The 15034-nt window shown below is 37.0% G+C and overlaps 1 protein-coding gene across 6 annotated transcripts in view; it reads right to left on the minus strand.

Moving 5' to 3' along the window:
* EXOC6B (exocyst complex component 6B) overlaps positions 1–15034 on the minus strand; it is a 652095-nt gene that overhangs the window by 392252 nt on the left and 244809 nt on the right. For all 6 annotated transcript variants that reach the window (XM_030828178.1, XM_030828177.1, XM_030828176.1 and 3 more), the window contains exon 7: positions 5573–5749. In XM_030828178.1, coding sequence (XP_030684038.1) covers positions 5573–5749 — 177 coding nt within the window. The remainder of the gene's footprint in view (positions 1–5572; positions 5750–15034) is intronic.

Below are 15034 nucleotides of genomic sequence, written 5' to 3' on the forward strand. Positions count from 1 at the left end.
GAGAGGCCTTAGGAGAAACTAACCCTGGTGGAACCTTGATCTTGGACAGCCAGCCTCCAGAAATGTGAGAAAACAGATTTTTGTTTAAATCACCCATTCTGCAGCATTTTGTTATGGTAGCCCTAGCAAATTAATACATCTCATTACTTCAAAATTACTACAGCACAACAATAATCAAGACATCCCAGAAGGCTTTCTATACATGGCATTTGTATTTAAATTAACAATTCCCTCCTGTTGATTCTATACTTCAAAAGAGACACCAAAATCTGGAGAGATAAATCTGACATGAATCATTTGGTCAACAAATATTTATGTGACCCATACTCTATGACCAGTGGTGTGGATGACATGGTTACCACTGTTCCTTAACAGTTGGTAAATAAGAGAGGTACACACTAGAATATGTGACATGTCATAAATGTGGTATCAATGAAGTATTCTAAGAATGCAGAAGCTCTGAAGTAACCTAGAAACAAAGTAGAAAAAATAGGCCCTGCTTTTTCAAACTATTCTTAATACTGCTTTATTTCAGCAGATTTTTTTTGTTTATACTAGACAATGTTCATCAGTCCATGCAAATATACATTGCCAAAAATTAGATCAATTTATATTTCACCTTTATTCAAAAAAGCACATGGTCATAATGCCACAATAGTAACTATTATATACTGATAGCACTGTATGTACAAGGACTGTGACAAAGGCATTATATACATTATTTCATTCAATCCTCACAACAAGCCTATTCTCAGTAGATATTATCACCCTCCTTCTCAAAACTAATATGTCATCTTGAGGGCTTCCTTGCATTTTATCTTCAAATATCTCAAAATTGATATTCCTGATGAGTCTAGATCCATAAATACATTCTCAATCTAAAATGTTAACTACTTCTAATATTTTTAAGTTCTATCTAGATATTTAGAGAAGAACATTAACACCTGCATATGCCAACAGGGTGATATTCAATCCCAATTTCCTAAATCATATTTCCATTAAAAATCAATTGAATTGGCTGGGCATGGTGGCTCATGCCTGTAATGCCAGCACTTTGGGAAGTCAAGGCAGGAGGATCACTTGAAAGCTCAGGAGTTTGAGACCAGCCTGGACAACATAGTGAAGCCTCATCACTCCCTCTTTTTTTTTTTTTTAATCAATTGAATTAAGTTGTTGATCAGAAATGTTTAAATATCAGCAGTTTCATATAGTCCAATCCTAATATATGATTAGTTTTTTTTAAAACAAAACCTCATCTTGTGACTCTTTCATTAGCTTAGCCAATAATAAAATAAAAATGGAGAATTTTACTAGAAATATGTTTCTTTATAACACCCTTCAGCAATCATTAAGAGACTGACTCTCTTTTTTTTTTTTTTTTTTTTGAGACGGAGTCTCGCTCTGTCGCCCAGGCTGGAGTGCAGTGGCACAATCTCGGCTCACTGCAAGCTCCGCCTCCCGGGTTCACTCCATTCTCCTGCCTCAGCCTCTCCGAGTAGCTGGGACTACAGGCGCCCGCCATCACGCCCGGCTAATTTTTTGTATTTTTTAGTAGAGACGGGGTTTCACCGTGGTCTCGATCTCCTGACCTCGTTATCCGCCCGCCTCGGCCTCCCAAAGTGCTGGGATTACAAGCGTGAGCCACCGCGCCCGGCCAAGACTGACTCTTATACTTCAATAAGCTGAGGGTGGGGAAGAGAAAAAAAGAAAGACTGATTCCTTCAGATGGTTCAACATGTAAGTTGTTTTTTCATTCAAAATGACAATTTACTTTTGAGACTTCATCCTCAGTTCCCTAGGCTGTTAAGTTTTTCCCATTTCTAGTACAAACTTTATTTCAGGTTAACAATGTATTAACTATCTATTTACCATGTGTAGAGTCATGTTCTAGGTATTTGGCTTTTCCTACCCACCTTATTCCATGATCTCCTCTTATGTATCATTAAGCTAAAGACACAGTAATAGCCTTAAAATGTCATTCAATGAAAAAAATGTATTAAGTATATTTGCATTGAAAGCACGGGAAAGGGTAAAAAGTTCTTCAGAGAGTAAAGAAAGTACCTAAACTTGTTAAGCTAGAATTATAAAATGTTATTTAAAATGCTGGTAATACATAAGCAACAGATTTTAGAAAGCAAACTTAACTTTCTCTTTAAGTACTGTATTTATTGCCAGAAAAAAGTTTAAATCATATTTAAAAAAACAATAGACCCAAACATTCATTTGTTTGTTTTATTTATACACTAAAAAAGCTTCGTCATGTTTCCATATCGTCTTGTAACTCCAAGTGTGCTCCAGGGACCAGGAGCTCCATCCTCACCAGGGACCTTGTTAAAAAATGCAGACTCAGACTCATTCTCAACCTGTATAATCACAATCTGCATTTTAATACGCTTCCCAGGTGATTCCTATGCACATTAAATTTCAAGAAACATTGTTCGACAACACAGTTCTTAAGTTGGGTCCTAGGGGTAAAATGAATTCCATAAACCCCCTGAAATTTCATGCAAAACTTTTTGTGACAGAATATATGTACATTTTACTGGGAAATGACTCCATATATTTTTATCAATCTTTCAAAGTAATACATGACCCCAAACAGATTAAGAATGACTGCCATACAGGGATTCTATGCCACAGTTACCATGCTTACAGATTAAAAGTCACAATATTCCAAAACCTATGCAGTTCTCAATGAGGTCTGTTGAAGAATGACAAGAATGAAGGTCAGAACGTCACAGTGGGTCACGAAAGACCTTATCTGAAGAATTTATTCACACCATGCAAGAACTATGCCAAGAAACCAGTTTGGAAACATCTAAATAAATAATTCTCTACATGAGGTTTGAGATTAAGAATGTGCACTTGAAGAAGATTCAAACTGAGAAGTAAATAAACATAAGGTAGAATTTTTTTAAGATAGAATGCCATTAGATGACAGTGAAGTGCCAAATTTTTGTTTTAAGAGCTCAATCAGCAAATCTTTAATATGAATTGCTTGATTTGAGATATGGAACCATTTAAAAATATTAACTTCCAAGTACATTCTTACAGTACTACTTTTATGAGAAACCTCCAACACATTTTACTAGTCTCACTTTCCTCATCTTCTGTGGACCTCACAGGAGAAGGCAAAGAAGGAGCATGGCACAAAAATTAAAAGGAACTTACCGAGGATCTTCAATGGGTCAATGATAAAGAATGGTTTCCTTTTATATATCATGGTTTCAATGATATATAAGAACTGTGTATATTTTATTTTTCATCTTATCATCTAACCATCTCTTCAGGTACTGTATTATCCAAGGGCACAGACTATGTCTAACCCATAAGCCACAGTATCTGACAGAATTCCATCTTCTTCATGGGTACTCAAAATGTAGATTAAAGGAGTTGGTTGGTCCTTCTTGAGACTGATACTTTATTTTGCTACTACTGTGACTGATCATCTGTGATGGAATCTAATATCTGAAAGTTTGTCCTCCAGGGTGGATCCACATCCTAACAAGCCAGTCATTCCAGGCAAGAAGGGAGAATGCTAGAAAACATTCAGGGGAATAAAGTCCCCTCTATCTCCTTCTATCTCTATGAGTCATTAGGCCAATAGTTGGTTCATTTTACTTCAAAGTGGCCCAATAGATAACACTCAAAAGACTTTTCTTAGCTCTATTAAGAGCTATCAAGAGTTCTTGCAATCCATGTGCAATAGGGATAGGATGAAACTTTCAAGCATTATTAACTATTAATGTACTTCATTTACATCATAAACATATCCTAGTACAATATAAACTTTAAAAATGATAAATAAAATTATTCACTTAAATAGCAGAAGTGTGTCCCCTCAATAATGAAATGTATATAAAAGAATGTAGTAGTTTACGGCTGGGTGCAGTGGCTCACACCTATAATCCCAGCACTTTAGGAGTCCAAGTCGGGTGGATCACAAAGTCAGGTGATCAAGACCATTCTGGCTAACACGGTGAAACCCCATCTCTACTAAAACATACAAAAAATTCGCCGGGCGTGGTGGCGGGCGCCTGTAGTCCCAGTTTCTGGGTAGGCTGAGGCAGGAGAATGGCATGAACCCAGGAGGCGGAGCTTGTAGTGAGCTGAGATCACACCACTGCACTCCAGCCTGGGCGACAGAGTGAGACTCCACCTCAAAAAAAAAAAAAACAAAAACAAAAAAAACAAAAAAAAAACATGTAGTAGTTTACATTCTTATGATAGCTCCTGTTCTATCAAACTTAAATGCTAAGGTTGTAGACATAAAAATAACATCTTTATTTGTTTTTCAGCTCAAACAGTTTAAACATTGCCAATTCAACTTTTGAAGTCAAAGAGGAATAATGATAGAGGCAGGCATAATGACAATAGAGATACATAATAGAAGTCAGCAAGGAAGAGTAATGAAGATAGAACAGGAACCAATGTTTTTTCACCACCCTTTAAGGAGCAGGGATTTGTGAAATCCTATGGGGTAGAGACTACTGCCTCTACTTAACAGGTGAATACACTCAGTTTAGCGATTAAACAATTTATCCAAGACTACAAAATTAGGACAAGTTTTGGGGAAGAGAGAAAAGCAAGAGAGTAGTAAGGGTGTAACAGGAGACAAGTATGGAGAAGAAATAGTGAATCCAGTTTTATCTGGAGAAAGGAAACAAGCACTTACAAAAAAAAAAAGGCTACTGAGTACAAGAGTAAATGATTCCTTACACGTCAGTGGGCATTTTAAAAGTAAATTATATGATTATTAATAATTTTTAAAACTTAAATGGCAGAGCCAGAATTTGAATACAGTCAGTCTGATTCTAAAGCTCATGCTCCTAAACACCACACTCACAAAGAGACATCCGGTTAATGCAAATGACAAATATTTAGAAAAAACATTTTAACAGGAAATCTCAATGGTCATATAGTTTTATTTTTAAAAATACATTAAACATACTTCTAACAACAAAGAAAGATATAAAAATATGTACTAGTTAAGGCACTTAATCTTATTCTTCCCTGACAGTGACAAAGAACTAATCTATGAGGTTATGAATATGTCACAAAATTCCCAGTTACCCTGTAATCACTCATATATTTATTTCCTCCAGAAATGCACACTCAACTTTCTGGAATCTTTGTATATTTTCCATCTGAGCCATTTCTCAAGGTAAAGAATCTGTTTGTTCACTCTTCAGCTTTTGAAGTAACATTTTTTTGTTTGTCTGGAGTAACTGCTGCAGTTTCAGCCGAGGTCGCCTAGACCTCCTGTCTCTAGGTAGGTAAACTGTACTCTTCCTTTAATGTAGTTCCCAGTCAGTACAGAATTTAAAAACTCTGAAACTTTTCAAAATAGAGGAGTGAATTTAAAATTTAAATTCTCGAAAAAGAATCAGGATCTAAATTATCTTAGTGTATCTTCAATTTCCTTAAATTGAGCCTTATTTGTATTCAAAATGGTATTTGATATCCAGAAGATCACACAAACTACATTATATGGATAAACTCTTCATCACACCTCAACCGTACTATTTCAGCTTAAAAATAGTCTCACTTCCCCACATCAAATGTTACTTACCTCTTCATCATCTTCCTCATCTTCAACATCCAGAATTCCTGAATCCTGTTCAGACTTGGGACTAGTGCTTTCTATCTCTGTATCAAAGATTATATATGCATCTTTCTTAGATTTCCTCTTGCTACCTATTCTGGGTTGTTGCAAGACGATGTTATCCAGGTTTCTTTGCTGCTGGGCCTAGGATAGAGAAGAACACACACAAACACACCAAAAAGGTGGGGGTAGGGAGAGAGAAAGAAAGAAAAAAGAAAAGAAACAAAACTTAAGTTTTCAACGAATTTCTAATTTTGAACAAATTTATATTTTAATGAAAATACTACAACAAAAGGCCTTAGTACATAAAGTTTTAGTATCAGATATAAAACCAAACACATTAATGTATACCTTTTAAACCCTGGAGCCATCGTATTTTAACTCATTTTCCAAGTTAACACAGAAAACAGATAATCAGTCAATATTATCGTAAGACTTTTCAAATATATCCATTAAATTATAACAAAAAGAAATCTCCAGTTTTGCCTTAGCAGGCCAGGAGATTAGTGCAAATGCCTAGCATTTATCTCTTACAAGAAAATACCATATTGAGACCATAATGGTTGGAGGAAAAAGGGTGGGGGCTTAGAATTAATTTTAATACATTTAGGCTTAAGAGACTGTTAAAAACAGTTATGTGGATATAAGAGACCAATGAAATATATTCAGGAGAATGAATTATCTTCAGAAAGTGATTTGAACTAAGTAATACAATAGGATTCCATGACTGTGATCTGTGGAAAGCAGGGTTTTAAAGGGTTTTTTTTTTCTGAACCCTAGAAAAGGTAGTATAATCCCTTCAGCTTAAAAAAAAAATAGACTGATATGGTGGCATGGTTTCAATAGATACAGAGAAGTAGAAAGTGGGACTATCCAGAGTCAACAACAGAAGCATTAAACCACACATTATTAGAGCTAGAAGTTACCTTAATTGCCACTCAGGAAACTGAGGCTAGAAAACAAAGGATTTGCTTGAAGTCACAAGGCAAGTGAGTGGTAAATCAGAAGCTCAAAGTATGGTCTCCTAAATTTCAAATCAGTGACATTTCCACTACATCAACAGTCCCTCAAAGCATGACCAAAATGTTTCCCAAAAATGAGTTGTGGTCATATCAACAGGAAACACTGCATCCCATGAAGCCTTCTTATAGATATGCAATGCACACTAACAGAATAAAAGCTGGGAGAAGTCCTATTTTAAAGAAACTTGTTTAATTTGGTTTAACCCAGCATGTTCCAAGAACATTTCCCAAGGGAACTTTCCTTCTTTCTTTCTTTTAATGTAATATTTGGTATTACTCCAAGATACAAAGCTTGAGAATGTGACCTCTGAAAGTATACATTTCTTAATCAATATAAGATATTTCTCCTCAGTGGCAAATAGAAATTAGTTCAGGGAAAAAATCAGTCTCCAAATCTTCTGTATAAGGTTAATGAAATGAAAATAAATATAAAGTATAAGAAGTTAGTCCAGGAATGGTGAAATGAGACAATTATAACAAGGCAGAGAAAAACTTCAACTATGTGAACTAGTTTCTGCCAAGAAAATGAAAAGAATCTACATTCCAGAGATTTGAATCAATGGACATACTTGTTTCTCTGCATATGAGCCATTGATATTTTGGTTAGATTTACATAAATACATGGCTTAAGTAACAAACTGAGATAGAGAAGTACCCCAAATCATTTAATTTAGGTTTGTACATAAGACAATATCCTCCAAGTCTTTCAGAAACCAAGTTAATTAGAATATTCCATTTTTCTCAAAAGTAAGATGTTCTTCCCCACTTACTTCCAATGCAAAATATACAAAAAGGGATCACGGACTCCAGAGCACAAAGGAAGATAGAACTTCCTTTAAAACTTTCATATTTTAAAAAAGCAAGCTTTCAACTAGAGAGTGATCATTTGTTCCCTTAACTCTATCCTCTTTCAGTACAGCAAAACCAAACACTTTCATAAGTCGTATTTTATTGAATCCCAAGTTAATTATATTTCCTTCACAATCAATAAAATACTGTCAGTGATGAACAAATGAAAGTTATCATCTATTCAAAATGTGTTATGGTACTGGCAGGAGGTGGTGAAGAGTAAATACTGATATAAATATATACATACATATAATATATATTAAAATGAAAATGTGACATTGAAGTCAATGAAAATCAAACAAAGAAAAAGCCCTTCAGAGATCTTTTCTAACATGCTATGTTGTTCCATCAAGATCATTGATTCTATCCCTTCAGAGACAATCATTATAATAATGTGGCAAAGAAGCAGCTGACTGACTTCTGCTGACTGGGTTGGAGTAGAGGGAGAGGGGTACAAGGAATACAAACAGCAGCTAGATCTTAGAAAGCATCTAGGTGTTTACATTTTCTTAGTTGTTCATTCTACTTGTAAGTAATTTTTACACACTTAACCACCTCTTTCTCAAGAGTACTTCATATATATTCTTCTCTGATTTCCTAATATAGAGAAATTGAGCAAGGTTTATTCCTCAAACCCTTATCTCTCAAATCACTCTTTCTACTCTCCCAAAATCCAGTAGCACAGGTCCTGTTTCCTATTACTAATGTGTGTTCCACCATCGCCTCATTTCCATCATACCTAAAATGGAACTCATCACCTTCCCATTACAATCCCCCTACCTAATACAGCCAGGCTCTTCTTAAACCACATTTGTTCATCATGTCAATTAGATATAAGGGAAATTGGGGGTGGGGTGGGGAGAGGGATTTAAACAAGTCTAAACTTCATAATCTATCACTTAGATTCCACCATAATGGAAGCTAAACCTAATTTTCCAATGTACTTACCCAATACCCTCCAAGATGAATCTTCCAATTGGATGAGGCTCTACCTCCTAATACGCTGGGTAAATGTCCACTTCTATATCCTTAGTTATGCCATTTCTTTACCTGATTACCTTTCCTTGCCTCAATCTAACCCTTCCTACAAAACCCAAGTAAAATTCTTCTTCCTTTAGAAAGCCATTTCTCACTGCTCTAACTCATGATGCTTTCTCTCTGTACTCCTACCTTCAGTCAAACACATGTTAAATGTCTACATGGTACCAAGCGTTGTGTTGCACACTGGTGATACAAAGAAATAAGATGGAGACCCTGACCCCTGAATCTCACATCATACTATCACAGGAAGCAAATCAACAAATAAAGGATAAATATGATAAAACATAAATGTGATTTTTCAGAGATAAATGGAAAGTAACCATTCCAGAAGAATGAAGCAGCATGAGAAGGACTATGTATGAAAAAAATATTATCCACTCAGGAAACGGCAAGTAACTTTGTATAATTAGAGTATAGGTTATAAAGGAATAACAGAAGATAAAATTAAAGATGCTATATAAAGCAGTTTCAATGTTAGAGAAACAATAAAAGAATGTAAGCAGGGGAATAATGGATCAGCTTTACAATTCAGACAAACCCTCCAGGAGTCGAGGAGTGGTCAACTGAGAGAAGACAAAGACTGGAAATAGGAAATCTAATACAGATCACTAAAACAGTCCAAATAACATTATGAGAACTTGAATAAAGGTAGCAACAGATTATAAGAAGCAAAAGCAACAGAATTAACTGACTTAAATGTGGTACATGGAAGAGAAGAAGGAAATAAGAATAACTTCAAGTATTCTGGCCCTGATGACTAAACAGTGGGGCCATTCCAAGCAATAGGAACCTTGAAAATAGTAAGTTGAACGCAGGATAAAAAAAGATGAGTTCCTTAAACCTGTTGGGTATCCAGGTGAAAATGACAGTAAAGCACCTCAGTGTATATAACTCTTTCAGGATAAGATAAACACTTTACCATTCTTAGACTGCCCCAAGTCCAGAAAGTGGCATACACATAGTAAATTTAGATATTTATTATATAAAGGCAACAGGTAACAAAAGGGAATTCATGTGAAAATGAGATTTGGCCCAATAAAAATTTATAAAAGACTTGACTTGAGTGCTCTTCTACCCATTAGAAGTTAGAGGAGAACCCACAAGCATGATCTAACCTGGACTGTCAAACTAATTCAATATTAACATTTCTAAAACTGTCAAAGTGTGTCTATTAGGCATCTTACACATGCCATTAAATAAACATTTATTGTGGAATGCAGCTTCCAGGGCTACCTAGCAATAAGACTCAGAGTTACAAATAATAAGAATCAAAAGCTAAAGGCTCCTGACTTTCTCAACCAAATACTGACCTCTAGTGGATTAGAGGCATACATACAAATGACCTTTAGAATAAGAAACTAGTTGAAAAGATTTAGGCCTTAGAGGCCTTGGAGGCCTAATATAATAATATAGGCTTCAATAACAGGAGAAACAAAGCTTCTTGGAGAAAGATAGGTCTTACTCTGCAACTTATTAATTGGGCAGGTTACTTCTCTGTGCAATATCCTTATCTATATATATATATAAAAAAAGATCAATCAAACCTACCTCAAAGCTGCCACAAGGCTTAAATGAGAAAATACATGTGAAGTCTCTTGAATTAAAACAAACAAACAAACAACAACAAAAAAACAAAACAAGCTTTACCTATCTTGCCTCTGAAAAAGACACAAGAATTTTTTTTTTTTTTTGGAGACAGGGTCTCACTGTCACCCAGGCTGGAGTGCAGTGGCACGATATCGGCTCACTGCAACCTCTGCCTCCTGGGTTCAAGCGATTCTCATGCATCAGCCTCCCAAGTAACTAGGATTACAGGCACGTGCCACCACACCCGGCTCTGTTTTTGTATTTTTAGTAGAGACGTGGTTTCACCATGTTGGCCAGGCTGGTGTCGAACTCCTGACCTCAAACGATCCACCCACCTCGGCCTCCCAAAGTGCTGGGATTACAGGCGTGAGCCACCACACCTGGCCAGGAATCTTGTTTCACTATCTACTATGGAAACATCTGAAACCCAGCAATATTTCTATACATAATAATTAATGACATCTAATATCACTGTATAACAAATTTTGCATTTACATACATTTCAAGTATTATGTTTCTGTAATGGACACCATTAGTGCTAAATCCTCTGTTTCACCTCTTATTCCAGCTACCATCAGCAACCAGTTCTGAACAGGCCCGGAAGCATCACATAATATAACCTGACATCAGGTTACTTGGATACTTGGATACTTGGATACTTACAGTACACTTCTTGCTGCCTGACTTAGGACTTTTCTAATACCAGAATGTGGAACCCCACAAGAAATACTTAGCACTCCTGCAGCACAATCTGGAAGTAAAACAACCCTTGAAAAGGAGCTGACAGAAATGTTTCTTTGCTTTGTTCCTTCCATAGTCAGTTCCAAAAGTCCTCTCAGAGAGTCCCATGGATTAAGGAACCAGACTGCCCCAGCATTGTACCATTGTACTGACTCTCCCACCTTCTCTTTTCATTCCTCCTAACTCTTACTTCTGTTCCATGAGATCATACAGTTGAATAAACCAGTCAACTCCCCAGGCTAAGAGAAACCAAAGCTACAATAACATCCCACCAACAATACAGTAAAGTGGAATTGTGATCCCTTGTTTAGTGTCTGAAGCCCAAAGGATAACCATGAAAATAAATGTCAAAATCAAGATAGGAAGAATCCAAAGATGCCACTTCAAGTCTCACCAAACAAAATTAACTGTAAAAAGCTGTAGTTTCAAACCAGGGTTTTTTCACACTTATCAGGACTGGCTCTGGACTCCATCTTTCTTTGGCAACCCACTCCAGTATCAAACTCAAACAAACAAAATGAAAACAAAACAAAAAAGTGATTTAAAATGAAGGAAAAAGACCATCTTAAGAGAATCTCAAAAGTTATTTGTATGTTATTGTCCATAGGAATGTGTTTATGTGAACTCATGCATGTGTGTTTCATGTCATATTTTAAAACAAATAAATAGACAAATAGTTTTCTTACACCTTCATCATGACCCAAAGGATTTCCATCAATAAGGTTATTATACTTAGGACCTTTTTTATTTAAATTGAGGAAGGTGGTCACTATACCATCTTTAAAGTTCTAATAGTTACCCCAGGCCCAAGCAGATCTCCAAGTTCCTCGAGCACTCATCTCCTGGACAAGGAGTTTGGGCTGCCTCCACCTCCCGCACCCCACCCCTGCTGGCCAAGGCAGAGAACTTGGGACCAAGATTTCCCAGCTCTACACCTAGGCATACCTCTGGGCACTTGGTGGCCCCCCACTGGCTCCTTCAGCACTAGTGCTTGTGCCTTCCACTGGCGGACCTGTAGGTGGGGCTGCTGGGTCTGACCCCTCCCATCTTACCCATCACTCCCCTAACCCCCAGGGCAAAGCTGGGAGCTGAGACCAGGGTGCACACCACAGATCAGACCATTGCCTGAGGCAACAGAGAGCTTCTCCCAATAAACAAGGGTCAGATATATACCCAACCACATTGGGCACAATCAGCACTGACCCATATGCACCATACTGGCTTGCAAGTTCAATCACAAACTCAATATAAAATCTGCGGACAGAAGTTCATAGGCCATAGAAGAAAAGCCAAAAGACCCTGCCCAACATTCTCTGTAGTTATAGGCCGTAGGGAGGGTGAAAGAGAAGCGGAAATATATATATATATATGGGCAAAAAATAAAAATTTAAAAATTCTATCCACACAAAAATGATTACAGGCCAGGAGCAGTGGCTTATGCCTGGCTGTAATCCCAGCACTTTGGGAGGCCAAGGTGGGCTGATTGCTTGAGCTCAGGAGTTCCAGACCAGCTTGGGCAACATGGAGAAACTCCATCTCTAACCATAAAGAAAAAAAAAAAGCTGGGCACCTGTGGCTGTGATCCCAGCTATTCTGGAGACTGGGGTGGGAGGATTACTTAATTTCAGGAGGCAGAGGTTGCAGTAAGCTGAGATCACTACACTCCAGCCTGGGTGATGAAGTGAGTCCTTGTCTCCAAAATAGAAAAGAATTACAGATTTTTTTTTTTTTTTTTGAGATGGAGTTTCGCTCTTGTTGCCCAGGCTGGAGTGGAATGCCACGATCTTGGCTCACTGCAACCTCCACCTCCCAGGTTCAAGCAAAGAATTACAGAAATTAGAAGTCTCAATGTCTCCAGCTGAGAAGGAAACAGTACAAATATTCTGGCACCATGAAAAATCTGAATGTAGTGACACCACCATAGGATCACACAGGCTCTCCAGCAATGGTTCCTAACCAAAATGGAAATTTAAAATTTAGGGTTGGAGAGTGATGGGTAAGATGGGAGGGGTCAGACCCAGCAGTCCCATCTACAGGTCCCCCAGTTGGCCAGGCCGATCTCTTCTTTAACAAATAAAGAATTCAAAATGGATTGCAAAGAAGCTCAATGACATCTAAGAAAAGGTTGAAAATCAACACAAATAAACTTCTAAATTAATCAAGGAAATGAAGAGAAAGATAAATACATTAAAAGAAATTAATTAGAGCTTCTGGAATTGACAAACTCACTTAGGGAATTTCAAAATACAATAGAAAGTTTTAGCAATAGGCTGGAGAAAGTGGAAGAAAGAATTTCAGACCTTAAAGACCAGTCTTTAACCCTAACCCAGTCAGACAAAAATAAAGAAAAAATAATTTTTAAAAATGAACAAAGTCTTCAAGAACTATGAGATTATGTAAAACAACCAAACCTATGAATTACTGGCATTCCTAAGAGTGAAGAAGAAAAAGTCAACAACCTGGGAAACATATTTCAGGGAATAATTATAGGTAACCTCCCTAATCTCACTGCAGAGGTAAACATACAGATATTAAAAATCCAAAGAACACCAGCAAGATACTACACAATATGAACATCATCAAGGCATATAGTCAACACACTATCCAAGGTCAACTCTAAAAGAAAAATCTTGACGGTAGCTAGAGAAAAAGGTCATATCACATACAAAAGGATACCCATGAGGCTAACAGTGAACTTCTCAGTAGAAATTTTACAAGACAGGAGAGATTAGGAAAATATTTTCAGTATTGTTACAGAAAAGAAACTCGAACCAAGAATTTGATATCCAGCCAATTAAACTTCATAAGCAAAGGAAAAATAAAATCTTGTCCAAACACGCAAGCACTAAGGGAATTTGTTAACCACTAGGCCTACCTTTAAAAAGATCCTTAAGGGAGTTCTCTGTTATTTTTTGTTTTTGTTTTTGTTTTTTTTGATGGAGTCTTACTCTGTCACCCAGGCTGGAGTGCAGTGGCATGATCTCAGCTCACTGCAACTGCCACCTCCTGGGTTCAAGCTATTCTCTTGCCTCAGCCTCCTGAGTTGCTGGGACTACAGGCACATGCTACCATACCTAGCTAATTTTTTGTGTTTTTAATAGAGATGGGGTTTCACCATGTTGTCCAGGCTGGCCTCAAACTCCTGACCTCAAGTGATCTGCCTCCCTTGGCCTCCCAAAGTGCTGGGATTACAGGCATGAACCACCCACACCCGGCCCCTTAAGGGAGTTCTAAACATGGAAACAAAACAACAATACCTGTTACCACAAAAGCATACTTAAGTACATAGCCCACAAGACCCTATAAAGCAATAACAATAGAAACTACAAAGCAACCAGCTAACAATTTCAATATTAACCTTGAATATAAAGTCTAAATTCCCTACTTAAAAGGCACTGATATGCAAGTTGGGTTAAAAAAAAAAGAAAACAGGCCCTTCCATCCTATCTTTAAGAGACCCATCTCACATGTAATGACACCCATAGGCTCAAGGGATTTGGGCCTACTCATAGGCACAAATAGAAAACAAAACAAAAAAAAAAGCACAGGTTACCATTCTTATATCCGATAAATCATACTTTAAGCCAACAACTATAAAAAAGGACAAAGTAGGGCATTATATAATGATGAAAAGTTCAATTCAACAAGAAAACTTAACTATCATAAATATGTATGCACCTAACATTGGAGAACACAGATTCATAAAACAAGTTCTTCTTGACCTAAGAAAAGACTCAGACAACCACACAAAAATAGTGGAGGACTTCAGTACCCCACTGGTAACAGACAGATCACAGAGGCAGAAAACTAACAGACATTCTGGACCTACATTCAACAGTGGACCAATTGGACCTAACAGACATCTACAGAACACTTCACCCATCAACCACGAATATACATTCTTCTCATTTATACGAGGAACATACTCCAAGATCGATCACATTGTTGGCCATAAGGAAAGTCTCAAATTAAAAGAAAAAAAAATTGAAATCACACCAACCACATTCTCAGAGCACAGTGGAATAAAAACAGAAATCAATACCAAGAAGATCTCCCCAAACCACACAATTACACAGAAATTAAACAACTTGTTCCTGAATAACTTTTGAGTAAACAACAAACTAAGACAGAAATCAAAATATTCTTTGAAATAAATGAAAACAGAGACACAACATACCAAAATATCTGG

Source organism: Nomascus leucogenys, chromosome 14 (assembly GCF_006542625.1).
Source record: "Nomascus leucogenys isolate Asia chromosome 14, Asia_NLE_v1, whole genome shotgun sequence".
NCBI lineage: Eukaryota > Metazoa > Chordata > Mammalia > Primates > Hylobatidae > Nomascus > Nomascus leucogenys.